The 20,316-nt window shown below is 41.7% G+C and overlaps 1 protein-coding gene and 1 pseudogene across 2 annotated transcripts in view; both read right to left on the reverse strand.

The window, feature by feature from the left end:
• Window positions 1–2,554: 2,554 nt before the first annotated feature.
• LOC118975447 (uncharacterized) lies at window positions 2,555–2,680 on the reverse strand (annotated as a pseudogene).
• A 6,073-nt stretch (window positions 2,681–8,753) lies between these two features.
• Window positions 8,754–20,316, reverse strand: part of PAX3 (paired box 3) — a 92,279-nt gene continuing 80,716 nt past the window's right edge. For both annotated transcript variants that reach the window (XM_037029319.1, XM_037029318.1), the window contains exons 8-9: window positions 10,773–11,019; window positions 8,754–10,289 (exon numbers count right to left, since the gene is read on the reverse strand). In XM_037029319.1, the coding sequence (XP_036885214.1) occupies window positions 10,255–10,289; window positions 10,773–11,019 (282 nt within the window). In that variant the 3' untranslated portion in view covers window positions 8,754–10,254. The remainder of the gene's footprint in view (window positions 10,290–10,772; window positions 11,020–20,316) is intronic.

A 20,316-nucleotide genomic window follows, 5' to 3' on the forward strand; every position in this document is an offset into this window, starting at 1 on the left:
TGACTTCCTGCCCTGGACCATGTGATTAAAAGCCCACAGGCCTGTAGCTGCAACAAAATCTGCTCACACTGTCTCCCCAATAAAAACTACAAATGTTTCTCCCCAAGAGATTCCTGGCATCCCCAGTGCCATCATGCAGCTGTTAGGAATCAGTCCCACAGCCAAACATCCCTCCGTGTGTGAGCACAGAGTGGGGGGGGGGACTGGGGGCCACTGCCTCAGACTGACCCTTGCTGTGCTTCCTCTGGGCCTTAGATACAGACCTGTTTTCATGACAACAGCTGCAATGATAAATAAGGCGTCGTCAGGAAAGATTCTTTGGAGCAGAGGTCAGCCGATTATTTTATTGTTTGTAACTTCAGTTCCATTCGTTTGGGAACTCTTGGTGGTAAGAGGGAGTCCGTTTTAAAACTATGACCCTACATGGCAAAAGGGAGAAACTATGAATACATCGCAACATACTGCGTTCACACGAAGGAGCTCTTTTGTGACTTCTCCATTTACGGCCATTAAAAATAATCCTTCTGTGTACGTCAACTATAATTCAAAATAAATTTAAAAAATACATAATCCCTCCATTATTTTAGTAACTTGGATAGGTTAACATGCAAGTTTAAAAGCCAAGAAACACATTTTATAATCTGTATATTATGATTAATGCAATTAAATAATAATATTAATAACTAACATTGATCATTCATCATTTGCATTGATATTGCAAGATACACTTAACCCTCAAGAGAGTCCTAAAGGCACCATAATCATATATCTTTCTTTATAGAATTTAAGGTTACTTTAGAGAAATAAGCTAACATCCAAAATCATGGAGCTAGTACAAACTTTTAACTTGCTGATCCAGAACTTAAAACTCAGGTCTTCAGTCCCCCAAGGTCCATAGCATTAGGTTACACAGCCTGCCACTTTCAGAATAATATGTCATTTTAAGGACTTTGGTAATGCAATGTAGTACAAAAGGGTTGTTTCTAAAGAATGTACCCCCTACTTTGCATTCCTATCAACTCCAGCAGCTTGGGGGGGGTTTCAGCCAATGGGTGGAATCCCTGGGTGGAGATGCAGTGGTTCCCGTCTCGGGTACCATCCCAAGCTCCGAAAGCAGCTCTCCAAAACGATCCTTCCAACAACGTACTGTAGGTCGTGTCCCTCCCTGCCTTGAAAGCCTCGTCTAGCAGCCTCCCATGCATGTAGGAGGAGACCTTTATGATGTCCCTCAAGGCCCTGCAAGATCCAGCCTCTGCCGTCCTCGCCAGTGGCATCTCCACCACCCCCTCCTAGCTGGAGTTGCTACATATCTTTCCCCCAAAATCAGTCTAGTCTGCAGTCCACTCAGTCCCTGCTCCTGAGCGCCAAGTGGGGCTAAGGATGTCCCATGCCTCTGCCCCAGCTCCTGGCAGTGGCTGGCGATCCTTGGCGTTCCTTAGCGTTTCTTAATGTGTAGCTGCAGCGTTTCAGTCTCTGCCTGTCATGGCGTGTGTCTGTCTGAGGCTCCTCTCTTTTCATAAGGACCCCAGTCATATTGGATGAAAGGCCCGCCCTGCTCCTCCAGGACCCCATCTTAACTTGCATAGTAATGACAGTTATGAGGGCTCTGTTTCCAAATGAGGCCCCATTCACAGGTATGAAGAGTTAGGACTTGAATGTGTATTTGGGGGAGACACAATTCAACCCACAAGAGTCTCCCATGCCATCAGCCTATTCTTCTCAGCCTATGAACGTGATTAAATCTCTCGTCCTACCAATCCCTCTCTTGTTCTCAAACGAGTGTCTCCAGCAGATAACACTTGCTAACTGCAGTTTTATGTGTCAGTCACCTGCTAGACGGACCTCCTTGGGGGTCCCTGAGACACTTCCCCACGAGTAGGTTATGCCCAAAAGGGAACACGTGAGCTTCGCCACACCCACACCCCTTCCCCCTGCTTTTATTATCTTGGTGCAAAGAGTCACCATCAAGCCCATCACCCAAGCAAGAATCCTGAAGATTACCCCAGATCCTTCTCTCCCCTCACCCTCCTCAATCAGCCAGTCCATCAGGCCTTGCATTATCAGCAAACTATAAAGACAAAACCCACACAAGAATAGAATTTAGTATGTAAATCAATCACACAAGGGAATGTGTTGTATTTAGGTATAAAGAACGATCATGTGGTGCATAATAACCAAGAGTAAATGGTAAAAAAAAATTGATTTTATTCAATAAACATGTCAAGCAGGTTGACAATATATAAAATAAAGTTGGAAATACAAAAATAACCAAGATACTGTTCTTTTCTTAGTCTGACAGGGACTAGAGGGAAGAGGGGAGAGAATCACAGGGGAAAAGGGGAAGGACTCACATGAACAAGTATAAAGGACACATGGACAATAACTAAGGTGGGGGGGTGGAAATGGGAGGGAGGTGGGGAGCACTGGCGGGGCAGGGCTGGGAATATGAGACAGAAAACTGTACCTGAACAAGAATTAAATTTTAAAAAAATAAAAAATAAATTTAAAAAGATACTGTTCTTATCTTAATCATTTTAAACTATGGAGCAGACAGAAAAGTTGCAAATAGTTATGAAGTTGTTTACATGGGCAAGTTTGATGTTCCAGATCTCCTGGAACTATATTAAACTGATAAGAACAGATATTACACTGGGTCTTAGCCAAAAGGCTGAGAAGCGATCCCTCCTGGAACTATAGAAGGACGTTCTGTAACTATCAAAGAGCGTTCTCACTCTTAGAATGGGAACACCCACACTACTTAGTAACCCCAAGAAGTCCAACCTTCGACCAGATTCCTCTCATCTGGACAGCTCTGGGAATGCTTGGCAAAGGACTACATCTTGTGTATAAATTTCACTTAACTGTCTCAGCCACCCAGCTGGCTTTGGAGCAGCTGTACCTGACACCTTCTAACCTCCCCGTGTCAGCCGTCCCCGGGCAGCCTCTGCCAGTGTTCTGCCACTTCTCCCCAGCTGAGGCGGGGACCCTTCCTTCCTCTCTTGGGGCAATAGCGAAGGCTGACTTTCTCTGAAAAGTCAGGAATAACAGAAAGAGACTGAAGCAGAAAGCTTAAATCTCATTACAATCTGCCGGCCCTCTCAGAACCGCCCCTTCACTCTTCCCCACCCTGGTCTCCGTAGGAGCTACTGTATAGACCCACATGCTTGGCTCCCGTGCCTTCTGGCTTCTAACCGGTCTCAGCCCATAGGAGCCCCAGCAGGAGTTCAGAGAGTTTTCCTTTGCCTCGCTCCTCTTCCAGCTGCCTCTGGATGTCTGTGTCCCTTCATCAGAGGTCACTCTCAGAGCCAACTGCTCGCCAGGACTCTCCCACCACACCCCCTAGCAGCTCTTCTTCTCTCCCGCTCCTACAATCCCTTGCAATTCCGCTATGCTTCTCCAACTTTGTAAACAGTCTCTTTTTAAAAAGACCTTCTCTAAATTTCCAAACTCGAGAGTGACATCTGTTTCCTGTGGACTCTGACTGATACAACCCATGATTGCCTGAGACCCAGACCCAAACGCTCCCACCAACCTCTTCTCCTGTGCTCCTGGGAACAGTTTCCTTCCTCTAAGCAGGTCTCTATTCTTCTAAGCCCAGAAAGAAGGAACTGATTTCCTGCAGGTAAATATAATATGTAAACGTAAAACACCTATGAAGAAAGACCCAGGAAAAAATGAAGTATACACTAAGTGAAATAAAGAAAAATATATAGGGAAACACCAGTGAAGCAGATGAGGCCAAGAATCAAATCAATGATTTGGAACATAAGGAAGAAAAAAAACATTTAGTCAGAACAATAAGAAAAAAAAAGAATCAGAAAAAGTGAGGATAGGCTAGGGAAGCTCTGGGACATCTTCAAATGTACCAACATCTGAATCATAGGGGTGCTGAAGGAGAAGAGAAAGAGCAAGAAATTGAAAACTTATTTTTAAAAAAATGAAAGAAAACATCCCTAACTTGGTGAAAGAAATAGACATACAAGTCCAGCAAGCACAGAGAGTCTCAAATGAGATGCACCCAAAGGGACCACACCAAGACACACCGTGATTAAAATGCCAAACATTAAACATAAAGAGAGAATCTTAAAAGCATCAAGAGAAAACCAAATAGATACCTACAAAGGAGTTCCCATAAGACCATCAGCTGATTTCTCAAAAGAGTCTTTGCAGGCTAGGAGGGACTGGCAAGAAGTATTCAAAGTGATGAAATGCGAGCATCAACAACCTAGATCACTCTATCCAGCAAAGCTATCATTTAGATGGCAGAGTAGATAAAGTGCTTCCCAAATAAGGTCAAGTTAAAGGAGTTCATCAGCACCAAGCCCTTATTATATGAAATGTTACAGACTTATTTAAGAAAAAGAAGATCAAAACTATGAACAATAAAATGGCAATAGATTCACAACTATCAACAATTGAATCTTAAAAAACGAAGCAGAAACAGAAACAGAAATATGGAGACCATATGGAGGATTTCAGTTGGGAAGGGGAATTGGGAGAATGGGGGAAAAGGTGCAGGGCTTAAGAAGTACAAATTGGGCCCTGGTGGGTATGGCTCAGTGGATTGAGCACTGGCCTGTGAACAAAAGGCTCACCAGTTCGATTCCCAGTCAGGGCAGATGCCTGTGTTGTGGGCCAGGTCCTTAGTAGGGGCCATGTGAAAGTCAACCACACATTGATGTTTCTCTCATTTTTTCTCCCTCACTTCCCCTCTCTCAAAAAATAAATAAATAAAACCTTAAAAAAAAGAAGTACAAATTGGCAGGTGTAAAATAGACAGGGAGAGGTTAAGAACAGTATAGGAAATGAAGAAGCCAAAGAACTTACATGTAGGACCCACAGACATAAGCTAAGGGGGGTATTGCTGAAGGAAATGGGGTATACAGATAGAAGGGGGCAAAGGGGGGGAAACTGGGACAACTGTAGTAGCATAATCAACAAAATAGATTTAATTAATAAATAAATAAGTAAGTAAAAGTGAAAAACAAAGAAAAAAACGAACTTTTTGGCCAACCCAGTATCTATCCCTATAAAGAGTTATTTTTTCTAAAAAGTGTTCCAATGCCTCCTCTTTGGGTTTCCCACACTAACTTTTCCTTACATGTTACTTTGTGTTCCAACTCTTTGTTACAGACCTAGCTCACTAAGAACTGTGGTCTTTTGATAGCACTAGGAGTTTGATAAATAGCAAACAAATGAATAAATTAGGAAATAAAAACCGCTGCCTATTTCCCTCACTCTGCAAGTAATGAAAAAAGCTATCTGGGGGCCTTATTTTCAAGGCTCAGGAGCTGAATTAACACTCATCTTCGAGGATTAGGGGAGCCAGATAATAGCCTGAAGACCAAGATGTCAACACACTCCTTGGAAAAAAGCCCCAGCACTACTGATTTTGGGGGGCGGCGGGGGAGGGGGGCTTTGTAGACTTCATGCCTGGGATCCACCAGGACATGTCAACCAAACACTAATTCCACAGCTTACCTTCCCCCAACATCACTGCTGCTTTTTATATCTCTCCCTCTAGGTTGGTGCTAGGGTGGTAGGATGTGAGGCTGAAGAGTCTCCATACTCCAAAGGGACTTCCCTCTCTCAGCTCTGGTCTGGTAAGTGACCCTAATCACTAGTTCGAGCCCCAGAAAACTCATCAGTCAGTTTTCTGGTTAAGTGTGGCCAAGACTTCAATACAGCCAAAGACTTCTCCCTGAGTTCTTGCTTTGTCAACCCTCCCTGAATCCATCTCCATGGATTCTGAGTCCAGCAGTCCAGATGCACCCAAGCATTAGTCTGGTTGTTGTTGTCGTCGTCACCTTAATAATTCCTCCGAATCCAATACAGTCAGGGGTAAAACCAGAGCTCTAAGCAATAAACTAACAAGCCATTTCTCTTTTCTACTCTAATCTTTCCAATGCTGAATCCAGAAAAATCAACTTTGTGTCATCTGCATCAGTCAGAAACACAGAAATATGGCTTTTATTGAACAGGCAGGTATTCTGTACCCATCATGGGTCAGACATGATGGAATGCAATGGTCAGCAACACCTAAGAGTTCTATCTATAAAAAAGATACAACTAGCTTACATCACTGGTATTTGGCAAGAAGCCTGAGCCTAGCTCTGTCTGTTTCTCCCTTTTCATTCATTTATCATCTAACACTATAATTTCAGACCCATGAGCATATGTCTAGCACTGAGACGGATTTTGTAAATCTCTTTGCATAAATACTGCCACTTGTCACTTATCCTGCTCCTCAATGTTTGACACCAGCTCTCCTTATCCATAAGTGATTAAACACCCAAAATTACTCAGAATGATTGAGGTCCAAGTCTTTGTCCCCCAAACAGATTTTGTTCCTATAGAGATGTTGGTTCTGGTTCCATGTGGTAGTTATATAGTTTGAGGATTGATTCTTCCATTGCATGTGCACACAATGAGTATTAATTAATCTGTCCCCTCCCCATTTAAGATTCTTTCTAAACTCATAAGTCAGCAACTTTGTCTATCCTATTGGTTCTATATGTTAGCACTAATAAGCTCCCTTCTAATCAGAATGTTTCCCAAATATGCAAATATATGTGAAAATACACTTCCAAATGAGGCTAAAAGCCTAAAACAGTGTGTTTCCAGCACAGATGTGAAATACAGTACCTATTTCTTGGAAAATTACTGTCAAGGAATGACTTAGCAGCGGACATTAACACAGCCATTATTTAATAATTTCAAGTTTTGGTGTTCAGTTTTTAGTTTTAACTTTACAAATTATAACTGTATAGCTGTATGAACAAAGGGGAACCTCTCCAGACACAATCACGTTGAAGCCCAGTTGAATGCCAAGGTCTCGAAGTCCTTAAGGCTGCTTATCCCAGGGAGTGAAGTGAGGAACCTGACTGGGATTAGGACTGGGGAGGTCAGATCCCTGTTCCCTTGGAGACAGATTTGATACAAAAAAATAGGGAACAAATGCTCTACGGGGACTTTCAACAGGAGAAATATGAGCAAAGCAACATGTCTCCGACATATATACGGATATAAAAGGACCTAAGGAAAGAGATGTGAGCCACACAGCAAGTTCAGAGATCAGGAGGGGAAGGGAGTGATATGTAAGACCAGTTGCTGTTGTGCGATCCCATATCCTGGCAATTTCTCCTGTGAATTGGGGGTGCATTTTTTTAATGCTTGTTTTCACCTTGAGCTTGGCATGAGGATAGGTTGACACAGGGACGTGAATATTGCAGACAGCATTTGAAAAGGTGATGGGAAAACAGGTTCTGCCACTAACCTGAGTAGAAGTCAAAGCCAGCTTCTGCTATGTCTGGCTGTGTGTGCCCCTCACTAAACTGACGAACAACTGTAGACCTCAGTCCGCTTACCTGTAAATTGGGGCCAAAAATGCCTGCCTCATGGGATTTTGTCAGGAGTAAACAAGATAACAAAAGTAACTAAGATTGTCTTCCTTTTCTCTTCTTATAATAGTTTTGGAAAAATGATTGTCAGAAAGGAAGCCAACTTAGTTGACTGAAAGGGCAAATGTGGAAGCTAAAAAGACCAAAGGCATTTAAAGCATTTGGAAATTTTTACCTGCTACATTTCAAGTCCTTGGGATTTTAAGAGATGAACTCACATGCTTTAGATCAGCACTGACAGAACTATCTTCAGTGATGGGAGCGTTCTGTATCTTTCCTGCCCGATGCAGTAGCTTTTGGCTATTGCACACTTAGGACATGGCTAATGCAACTGAGGAACTCACTTGTTAATTTCACTTACTTTTAATTAGTTTAAATAGCCACAAATGGCCAGTTGCTACCAAATTGAACAGGGCTCCTTGATATCTTTCTGACTCTGGAGTTCTCCCACACCAGGCTGGACTTGGGGAAGCAGAAGAATACGAGTCTAAGCACATGGACTCTGGAATCAGACTGCCTGCATTCAAGTCCATGCCCTGCCACTGGGTGATCACACAGCTCAGTTTCCTCACCTATAAAAGAGAAATGCCAGTGCCATCACCTGTTACATGTTAGCTGGCACATTTAGACTCTCATTAAATAAATGTTTAAATAAGTGTTGAAGGGAGGGAGGGAGGGATGAAAAATGAATGGAAGAAGCAGTAATGTTTTTCATGAAGAGCGAAAAAAGAATATAAAACGAAGTAAACAAACTATGAGAGCTTTTGATAAAAATTTCAGTGAAGACGCCCATTGGAGATGAGGATGAAGTTAGGTGCTCTGGTGGGGGGGGTGGGAAGGACACACTTCTAAGTTCAGTGATGGGAACAACCGTTCTAAGAGAACCAAGGACAGAGGAATCTGACCTTAAGGATATTTATAGATTCTACCCCTATGAAAATACAAATTTCAATTCTTTTTTTAAGAATTTATTTATTTATCTTTAGAGGGGAAGGGAAGGAGAGAGGGAGGGAAATATCACTGTATGGTTGCCTCTCGTGCGTCCCCTGCCAGGAACTGGGAACTGGCCTGCAACCTAGGCATGTGCCCTTGACTGGGAATCGAACCATGATCATGTGGTTTGCAGGCCCGTGCTCAATCCACTGAGCTACACCGGCCAGGGCAAATTTCAATTCTTAAAAGAGTGTCCAACCAAGGTTCTTTAAGACAATACTACTCTGGGTTGTGTGACTTTATTTGTCCATGTTACAACCATTAGAAGTGAAGTCTGTGTTTCACTGGCTCCCCATTTCCACGTTTTTATTAATACTACATCCACCCATTCCCACACAAAAAAAAGCAGTGTGGGGCAAGTTTTCATAGCTGTTTATTCATTATAAATAGTAAATATTTACTGCACTTTTTACATGAAAGACATTTTTACAACACATTGTTGTTGGCGGAGGCCGCAACACAAAGATAGAACTTCTCTCCATCCATCACCCTCTAAGACCAATGTATGAACTAAACTCGGTACTATGTCTAGTCTCGCTAACCCACTATGTCATAGTTCTTAACTCTAAAGGGAATGTATCTGTGCCTACCTCATTCATGGTTCCAAGAATAGAAAGAAATAAATAACTCTGCCTTCCCGCTTCTTGTTCCTCTTAACACTTCAAAAAACCCAATTTATTGACATTCTAAAATGTCACCACACAAACGTATGTAAACCTCAGTCCTATAATCTTTTCATATTGAGATCACCGTATAATTTAAAAGTACATGAGAGCCACATGGACATTTCTGTTCTTGCCCTGCCTTTCATAGAAAAAAGAATGTAAACGTAGTCATTTTAAAAGCATTATTCTCAAACGTGCCCTCTAGTCAAAAGGAGCAAGCCGGGTGTAGGTTGTCCAGCAAATAGCAAACATCACTGCATTTGACCACAGTGAATCAGGAGCTGCGAAAATAAAAGCACCTGCAAAAATATAGTTCTGGTTCTGTTTCTATGACCCTGGCCATCGCCAAAGCTTCCATGAGGTACACAGTATTGCACACCGGTAAGCAGCTGTGGGAACGCACGTCACCGCTCCACCCGCCCTCCCCACCCAGTTGGCTTCTACGTGAAAATGCATGGGGAAACGGCACACACCTCTCCCACGCTGGGAAAGAAAACACGCTTTTTTTCCTGTCACCTCATGTCCTATTAGCAAGACGTGCCCTTCTGGGACATGTGGTAACAACCTAAGTACAACTGAGGAGAAGATAACAAATAATTTATTTGGGAGGCCCTGTCCAACTAGTCTAACTTCCTAAAAATGGTGCCGTTTATCTTTATATCGATTTCCAGTGTGTAAAATGAAGGATTCCTCCATTCTTGCTTCATTAAGTGAGCAATTTGAAAATTGTACAAGTGTCAGCATTGGATATCAATCATGTTATACTTTAGAGAATCTCCGACTATATTCTAGAACATTCGGTTTGCTCAGACCAGTCCAGATAAATCTCACACACGCATGTGCATGCACACACATGCATGCACACCCACGCACACACACAAATGGAATGTTTTCACTCCTTGATCATCAGCACTAAAGAGTGGGATATCTGACAAGTAGCCATGTTAAATCATTGCCTTAAAATGTTGCATTCATCTTTATTGTTCCGGGTCTTCCCCTTCTCCACTGCTTTTGTCCAGCATGTTCAAAAGAATTTGAAACCAAACTACCAATGAAAAAGAAAATCAATCATTCTCCTTTTTCTCCTGCCAAGACTGCCCCCCAAAAGGGTGATGTATTTTTCTGAGAAGATTCTTCATGTTTCAGCTGTGGAAACCAGAACCAGGGCCAGTTTCAGCTCCAAGTGGACAGTCCATTTACGCAATATCTGGCTTGAGATAATGAAAGGCACCTGTAAGAAAACACACACAGCTTTTTAGGTCGTGCTGGGACAATTCACAGCAAAGGGCAAAATCAGATACAGGCTGACAGTGTCATATTTAATACCGTGGTATCAAAGGATCGAGACCAATATTTTTATTCCTGAGACAAGCTTGACACAACTCTGTGTCTTTCGGATTACACTCCACGTGATCCTTGAGCTGACCTCATTAAGAACATGTGTTTCCAATGCCAGGGGTTATTTCATTTCGGCCAACCCTCGTGTTTTACCTAGTGGCAATCAGGTTTCACATCTCAACAATTAATAACCGCAAGATGTTGTTGACATGAGTTAAGAAAATAATTGTACAAGCGAGTCCTTGCTTGAACAATCAGCTGGCTTTGCCACAGTGTTGATCCTGGGCTGTGAGGCTGAATCAGGCCACCACCTCCCCTTGCTCAACATTTTTTACCCTTCCAGAAGTACATATGCCCTAGAAAGTGCAAGGCTTACTTTGTCCATACTGCCCATATTGGTAACCTGCGACAGCATCCATACTGTAGCCGGTGGTGCTGTAGGTAGGTGGACAATAGGACTGAGACGTTGGCAGACTGTCCAAGCTCTTCATGTGCTCTAGTCTCTGACTGCAGCTGGCCGACACCGTGGTGGTAGGTTCCAGGCCCCCAGTGAGAGGGGAGAGCGCGTAATCGGTCTGGGGTTGATGGGGTACCCCACCGTGGTTGGTCAGGAGTCCCATTACCTAAAATAAACAGGCAGATTTAGGAAGGCGTGAGAACATGAGGGAGACCAGATCATAGGCTATCACTGACAAAACAACTGGGAAAGCCCCATTTTTATTTCTCTGGAAATCTACTGTTAAAGGGCTGTCTGGAAGACAGCGAGCTCAATTCAATCTGGCAGGGAGATTACGTCATGCCCAACGACTACATCTGACTGCAGTTTCATCAAAAGGAACGGGAAGGCCATCTGGGGAGAAAGAGAAAAGAGAAAGAAGGAAGGAAAAGGGAGACAAGAGAGGGAGTGATAAAATCGAACAGGGATTTCAAACAAGGAGAAGGGAAGGAGGGGCCCAGGGGCAGGCAGGGCTAAGGAGAAATTATATCTGCCCATACAGAATTATGTCAAACCCTATATTGCATCTATTTTGCATGTCATTTCAAACAGGCATTTGCTCATACGATGTTTAAGTTAAACGAATTCAAATCAAATTCTTTTCCTTTATTTTGAGATCTCTGTGTCTTTTTTTCAAAGTGTTCCCTCTCAAAGTTCCTCCCCATCTGGGGCACCCATCAGTAATTAGAAATAATTACTCCACCCCTGGTGCTTCCTTGTACTTCTCTCACCCCTCCCCCCGTGTAATCATTACTTCAGTCACCCACATTGAACTGCAAGAGATTTGAGGGGAGTAACCTACTCAGCTTTACATGCCCAGTGCTTAGCACTTACTAAGGAATGAACAAATGAATGGATGAATGAATGAATGGTAAATGATTCTCCAAGTAACTGCTTCCATTGCTTATTCTTCCAGTTCTTCCCTAAGCTCAAATTTCATCTAAAATAAGTGTTGAATGAAAAGAAACACCCCAAATGCAAACATGTTATAAAAAGTCCACTCTGTTTTGTCAATAACCCTAAAGAGCAAGCGAACTTAAAAAAAACCCTGCGATAACAGAACCACTTTCACAATTAGCACATGACATGCTTCACGAACAGGCTCGCTGCCCCTTACAACACCTTGTTTCAGAAGTAAGTGGGTAATTAACTTGGCAGCTGGAAACTGTCACACGAGAGAGGAAGGGCTTTTTCTCAAGTTCAAACAATTCGGTGGTAGGGCTGGTAGAGCAGTTGCAGAGAAACATCGACTGCTGGGTAAAGAGCCCCAGGTGCTCACACAATGTCACCTGCTTACGAAGTACGGAGAGGCAGGGCCCGCCCTGGTACAGTACTGCGGTAATAGTCCTGTTGGGTTTGATGGCGTTTGTAGGCTGGGAAGCTTCAAGTGTGCGCAGAAGAGGAGGAGGTGGGGGCAGCGATGAAACCCCATGCCTGACTCTGGGCCTCGTGCTGCCCTCCAAGGAACCTCAGGCCTTAGAAGGCCGGCTTGGGAGCCTCCAGCAAGGCGAGAGGAAGAGGCTAGTCTTGCATCCCAGAAAGCATCCGAAATTAGATTCCAAGAAACAATGAGGCCACAATCCCCTTCGGGAAGGGTTTGCATAAACCTCACAGCTAAACACAATCTTCTTGAAAGAAAGCTTTAAACTGATCCATCCTCAATTAGCCCCAGGGGATGAGAGAGACAGAAAGAGAGAGACCCACCACCTTTTGTAGATTACCCCTGTCTCCACTTCTTGGTCAAAACGTCCAACTTTTTAAGGCCATTTCCAGATTTTCTTCAGCTGTGGGGTGAAGTATCTTTTTAAAAACCTCTAAAAGTTACATATATTCTAAAAAAATCACCGTATGCAACAGGGCACAGTTTTGTTTTACTGATGACTTGGGGGAATGAAAATCACAAAATAAAGTAAGAATCAATAGGATCGACCACTCCAGAAGAGGGGAGAGCCACAGAGCTGGGGCTGCCTTCGGGACCTGCTCTACAATTTATAGGGAGTTATTTCATTCATTTTCTCATTGTAACAGGTTGAACATAAGTTAGCAAGCACTGAAGTTATTTCCTGAATGTTCTTCCAACGACATGGGTATTTTTTCCCGCCCTACCTTACGTTGCATAGATGATTTTATAGTGCATTCTTAGAAAATTTATAGACTTCAATTTACATAATAATTTATTAAATATTTCATTTCAAGACAAAATTACATGTCTATTATAAGGAAAGAATCTTCAAAAATAAAGGTCGTTTGGTGCAAAATGCAATCTTAATTAAGTCAGAGGTACCTCTTTGCGTACCGGCATAATGGGCAAGAATGGATAGAGGAAATCAAAATACAAAAAAAAGTGATTTTTTTAATGAAAAAGAGATAATGACATAGGGTATAAATATTTTACTGTGAATAACCGGTGCTTAATTTTTAAGAAACACATAGAAAAGGCAATTCTGTAAATGTATCAATCCAGGGAAGAAAATTACCCAGTGGTACCAGGGAAAAAGGGAAGCTATTTGAAATCAATAGCACCCTTCGTGAAGGCAGATGCTTGAAACTCAGTTATTGGTATGGCACTTTAAGAAAGAAATGGATTACTCTAGAGCCGGAGAGTAAGGGCAGAATTTTATTCAAAACACACACAGTCTCCCACGAGCTACATGTACATCTTTGTGATAAAGGTTTTTTTCATCCTCTACCATACATTTCTTGTTTGCATAACTTTGAAGGCAGCAATAACTTTTACCATGGGGGAAAACCATGAAGATTCTAAGAGAAGAAATGAGTCCTGCCTATAAGCAAAATTCTGCTTCTGATGTTTGTGGAGCAACTTTCTGCAGTTGCTGAGTTAGAAAAAAGGTAGGACATGATTTAAATCTAAGACCTTGAAATATGTCTATTGGTGGGTGGAGCTAACAGTCAGAGCCGTATTCTAGGGCAATAGAGAGACACTTCCTCAAGGATTCCAGGGTACAGTGTCCTTAAGACAGTGGGAGCGTGACCCAATCAGAAAGGACGGCTGTTGGGAGAATGAAACAGAAGAGATGCTTATTGGGTCTTCCTAACGGTATTGCCACAGGTCACACATGGGAAACTAGTGACAAGTGGCTCCTGCTTTAGCAATAGCCCTTAGCTCAGCAGCCCAATACTTGCAGTGGCTAATGTGAAGAAATTAAGAGGACCAGAGACCAATGGCCTTTGGTCCCTTTGATTTCCCTGATAGAGCCCAAGAAATATGACATTCTCCTACAAACTCGTATTTCCACTGTGATCGTCACAAATTGTAATTGTGATTTGTTTCTCAAGCATTGTATGAGGACGAGGAAAGGCATGCCGAAATTTTCCTACATTTGGTTGCAAAATGAAATTAGTAAATAGTGACAACTAATACAATTTACTGCCTATCAATTTACATTGATAATACTTGAGAAATGTACATTTTAATAACTTAAAATTTTAAATTTAAAAATAAAATCTCTTGGAAAAAACACTGAATATACAAATACAAAATATATTACTTTCCCCTGACATAGTTTTAAACCTCAAATCTCTGTGGAAGGGTTCCATTGCACTCTTACGTACGTTTCTTTAAAAGTTATTTTCTATCTCATGTGGTTTAAGGAAAGCTATGAAAATTTCTTTTCGCTGCACAAAGAAGTTGGTAAATGGACTTCTTGGAACCATCCTCCTCCCCCTCGAGTACGATTATGGAATGTCTTCCAGTCCTTCTCTCTTTTAGAACATTATCAGGATTTCTTTTGTACATGCTTTTTCTATACCAATTGTAATTTAAAACATAAAATAGAATCTTAAGTTGTTGCAAAGTGTGTTTTTTTCCTCTCATAAACCATTAGTTAGTAAGTTACCCCTACTACAGGTCTGGCCACTTTTGCCTGGCTTTTTTTTTAATTTAGAGGAACACAATTGCCTGCCTTCCACAAACTATTTCAAAAGAAAAGAAAGAAACTCAATTCTGTCTCTGGAACACTGGCCACATTAATAAATGCCATATAAATATAAAGGGCATTTAAAAAAAAAAACTTCTACTCACCCCTCCAAAGTTTACTGACTACAGTGACTATATTTATTTGTTTAATTTGGATATCACTTATTTCCAGAACCAAACCAAGATCCGATCATCCATCCAAATGATTTTTGCAGTACGGGTGCCACCGAAGTCACCTAATGGTTGAATCTCGGTGACCGCATGTCCAAGGCTGAAAAGCCTACATTGGAACAGCAGAGATTTTCCACAAAATGTTGCCTTCGGATTCAAATGCCTTAGGAATTATCCTGCAGTTGATTAGCATCTAAATAATTAGATTTTTGGCCCTGTCTGTTTGAAAGCTATATGAGGGAAGTGGCCTGAGGCAGAAGTTTCTCTGAAGGTAAGCAGGGTGACCTTCTCACCCGGACCAGAGTTATGAGAAGGGCATGGCTGACCTCTACCAAACCTGACAGAAACCCAGTGCCTGCAAAATGCCCTGCTAAATGCATCATTATTTTTTATTCTAATCATTCGCTCCATTTACAAGTAGCTGTGTTTAATGCGTGATGAAAGAGTGTGAGTACCAGACAGGTGTGGCTCGGGTACTGCACATGTTTTCAGGTCTTATTTATGAAGAACACAGTAGGTGCTGTCTCCACTAAACTCTAAGTAACCCCTATGTTTTCATCTCCAGTCCTGTGACCAATTACAGAATTGGTTCTATTTTCTCAATTCTTTAGAACACCTATTTTTTAATAGAGCTAAGCTGTTATAGTGGTAGGAATATTCTTTAGGGACTGATGCCTAAAATATAAATGTAGGCAAAGAATTAGCATAGAAAAGGCTTGCAAAATGCATGTATATAGGTACATACCAACATATACCCATAGTATGTATAGTTTACATCTAGCTAGTAATGGACAATCATATTATGTCCATCTATTACCAGTAAAATAAAAGCCATTAAAAAACCTTATTCTATCTAAATGAAAAAGTATGCCAGTTAATACATTTGGTATTTGACTATGTTAGACCCACCATGGGCCATAATAAAGTTCTCATATGTTTTAATTCATTTACGCATGCCTGCATTTAATATGCTTTCTGACCATGTCTACAATTAATATGATTTATGAGAAAAGAACATGTGCAATATTGGGGAGGGGCAGTACAACATACATGTTTTTTTTTCTTCTATGAATGAAAAATATAAGAAAACGGCTCAAGGAAAATTGTTGGTGGGTAGCATACTGAGATGGACTGACAGAGCCCCGAGTGAACTTGAGGGAGTTAATGATATCCTCTTATCTGACCCTGACACATTTGCAGCATGTAATTTACAGAAGCTCTGTCCAGGGAATCTTGACAAATGCTCCTAACGATGTCAGGGCAATGTTCCATTCTAATGCAAAACAGATGTGGGTCAGATACCCTCATTCATCACTTCACACGAGAGTCTCAAACTCTTTCTGGAAGGAATGACATTACCTGCTGTTAACTCCTCATGGTTCATGGAATTCCTCACAACCACAGTAGCCCTCTTAAAGGGTAAGCACTCAAACCTATCATCGTTTCAAAAGCCTGTCTGAGCCCACGGCTGTGGAAAATCAAACATATATCTTGGTTTAATTTCATGACAACTGCAGGACACATTTGCTAAATATCAATTGACCCGTTGGGACCTAAAATTCCAAATATAGAAAGGGAAAAACTCTGTGCTGGGGCCTCCCACAATACTTCCGTGAGATAGCATTTAAAACTTTATTCTAATTGTCCACAAACTAAACCTGCATTCCAGGCCATGCAGGGCTCATTCCTCCTAATTACCATCCATAAATCTGAACCTTGAAGAACCTTAAGTGTCCAGCTCTGAGTTTCACCAAGAAAAAATCTTATAATAAACTAGAAGTACACATTACCATTTAGCAAAAAGAGGCTCAATTTTGCCTCTCCTAACCAGAGGGCTGTGGGACTCCACTACTTCCATCCCACTAAAATTTCCTTTCCGCCCAAAACTCTAACAATATAGAGGGCAGACATTCCAGCTCACTAAGGGAGGAAAACAGTTGCCCAACTCAAGAAAATTTCTTCTTTCTTCCAGATCATTTGTGAAGGAGGCGAATATGTCTGTGGCTGCCCAAAGTCAAAGTCATAAGATTCCACCTACTAACTGCCTGAAGGTTGTAGAAGAGAAGTATCCCTTTCCTTCTTTTCATGTGAAGGAAGATAGGACAGAGAAAAGAGCCAAATGAACAGACCAAATTATACCGATTTAATGAATAGATGTCAGGAATAAACATATCCTGTAGGAAATGTTTTCTGGTCAGTTTTGCAGGCTTTGTGGTAAGGAGGAATAAGCATTCATTTCAGATGCATTGAAATATGCAGCAACTCGACAGATTTGGGTCAACCTCTGAGCACAGAGTCTTCCCAGAACCAGAAGCTCCAACCCCACTAGGCTAAAATCCTATACATCTTAATTCCCCCCCTTGCCCGATTCTAGGGGCACTGGACCAATAGAGAGGTTGTGTCGCCTTTCCACTAGAAATGTACTTATGTCTGTGATCATAAATTGGGTGGTAGCTACGCCTCCTATTGCACAGGCAACTTTGTGTGGGCTGGCAACAGAAAAGCCACATGCATAGGTCTCTGATCTACAGAAATTGCCTGCTCCTACAGACTAGATGAAACAGAGTCTCTGTGACTTAATGATTGAAAGAATGCTTCTTAACCAATTAACTCGAAATTACTCAGATGGCCCCTTACTTTCTAAAACCTTTCTAGTGTTCCTGTTGTTTTCACTGCTTTTATCCTTTAGGGCGAGAAAATCATCAGATTCTTCTGCCTTTGAGGTAACAGTCATGCTTCCAATTTATCCAGTATCTGGAATCATAAAAACTGGACTGTGTCATTTTTAAATGAATTCATGTCATCGTATTCCAATAAATCCAAACGAGAAAAGGAAAAGGAAAACAATGGGATAATCCTCTCTCCTCCCCACACTTAGCCACATGGGATGAAGGATTGGGGGCTTCCGTGTTCATTGTATCAGATTCTCACATTACTGTGATCCTAATTACTCAAACAAAATCAACATATTTTACATGGCATTTCTGGGGACGACCACGTGCCAGGCACACTACAAGGACTGCATTCTGCATGGATACCAGCATGCGTCCTTAGTTTTTTAGAATGTCTAAGTGTGATGGGTACCTGAAAATACTTCCGCCCACCAAGAAACTGCTTTTCTTTGATATTACTCAGTTTCCACATTTGCTCTTTGTCAGGGACAAACGAAAGTATATATTTTTTTTGGTCAGAGGTTCCTACAATATTTTTCAGTAAGCAAAAATGAAACAGTATTATTACTTTATCAAAAAGCAGTTAAACTTCCTGGGTGCTGTGTTTCTCAGCAGAGCTCTGTAAGACTGTCCTTTTTAAATACCTTCCAAGTTTAACAAGAAGATGAAACAGAGCTAAGATGGTTAAAGCAGCTTGTCTGGAGACACACAGCTAGTGAGGGGCTGATAAGTATTAGAATCTGCTGCTTTTGACCTTGAGGCTCCTTGTTTAGAGGGGCGAGTTTTACCTACACTGCAGTCAATTCACTAAACTGGAATCCTTTCTTCCCTTTACTCCCTTAACTGCCTTATCTAAGCAAATATGTTGAGAGGGGTACCAGTTCTTCTTTAGAATTACTCTTTCCTGCGAAGTTGCTATGCAGAGGGGTGACAGACAGTGTGTGGAAGCAGACCGCAGAATAGGAGGTTTCTTAGACACATCCCCTCGTAAGAAAAATCAAGGGAATCACCTTAGAAAAGGATGAATCATAAGTTGGGTCTCCACCTGTGTTTTCTTCCTTTCAGGATTTCCTAGGAAATGTTCCTGAACTTGGTGGCTTGATACTCGACAAAAGTGCTCCTCAGTTAAATAGAAAACACCGAGTTACACGAACATGTTTGCATATTGCCAGCCTTGGTAGAGACCTCAGTAGGCCAACGCACACTGAGACCCTGACAGACGAAGGGATGTAATGTGCAACACCTGCCAAACTGTCCATTCAGAACTCACTTTCCCCCAAACTGTCATTCTAAGGAGCCCACTTTGGGGAACGAGCCTTGATTATGAGACACCGTTCGGTGTCTGGGTGTTCGAAGATGATTATGACTTAGGACCGTTCCTCTAGGGCAGCAGTTTTCAACGGGTGTTACAAGAATTTTTAAACCATTCAATACCTGACCACTTGGTCAGGGGCTCTGACCTCTCTTCCCTTAGATCATCAAATTTTAAAAAGTGACGACAGCCAACATAACAATAGCCATTCGGCATGCATAAACAAAATTATAACCATTTTTGTCAAATCAAGAAAAAGTACGTGTTCTGTGGTGTGCTGCAGGGTTTTAGTAATTAGTTTACATGTGCCACGAGATGAAAGCAGTTGGAAAATCACTGCTCTAGTGGCCCAGAGTCAAAAAAGGAAATGGTTACTTATAATACAGTGTGCTATGTGTTTTAACAAGGTATGAACACAGTAATGTGACATCGACAGAGGCTAAAACAAATTCTGCCTGGAAGAGTTATGGAAGGATTGACATTGGACTAGAAATTTTTTCCATGGAGTCATACAAATTAGAGGATCTGCTCTATAAAAGGCTTTTAAATCTCAGAACAGATGCAAAGTTTTAATTCAGTTTTTCAATGCAAACAGCACAAACTGAGACACTGTTGTGTGAGGGGGAAAAAAGTTAATGATTTCTTTAAATAAAACCTCCCTCCTTCATTAGTTCAGCATCGAGGGCTCACTGCCCCACCAGCTCCCACACAAGAAACAGTCCCTTTAAGGTAGAAATGCTACCCTGTGATTCTACAAAGTGCTCTCTCTCCAGGGCGTCCCAGTTTGCCATCTTCCACGTGGGTCAGCAGGGACAATGCCATCTCTAATCTCCAAAATGCTCTTTTACTAAACTCTAGCGAAATGTCAAGAGTAATTTTTAAATATTGCACTGTACATTGAAAAATATACACCTCTGATGGAACCCAGACTGTTTTGCAGAGACAGATTCTTGAGGGGGGAAAAAACAAAAAAACAGTACACAAGTAATGACTGAATCCAGCCAGCTATGTCTGCAGTACAAAGCACACATTCAGGCCCTAATTGAATAAATATGCAAGTATTCAGATTTCTGAAGATATTGCCATTTTGCAAATGCAGTAATAAATTAAAAGCTTTACATTGCATTCCAACTCCATATAAAGGGTTGATTCAGACCACTCGCCTCACACTAGAATCCAACACAGCTTTACCGTGTATTATTGAATACAAAGAAAAACTTTTATTCTAGTAGCTTAGTTATGGACCAAGCAATCACACTCAATTTTTTCTCCTCAATGGCTGAAAGGAATTCAAATGGGCCTAAAAACGATGGGGTTGTTGCATTTGATTTG

This window comes from Sturnira hondurensis, unplaced genomic scaffold, assembly GCF_014824575.4.
Source record: "Sturnira hondurensis isolate 20B ecotype Veracruz unplaced genomic scaffold, ASM1482457v3 Scaffold0020237, whole genome shotgun sequence".
NCBI classification, from domain to species: domain Eukaryota; kingdom Metazoa; phylum Chordata; class Mammalia; order Chiroptera; family Phyllostomidae; genus Sturnira; species Sturnira hondurensis.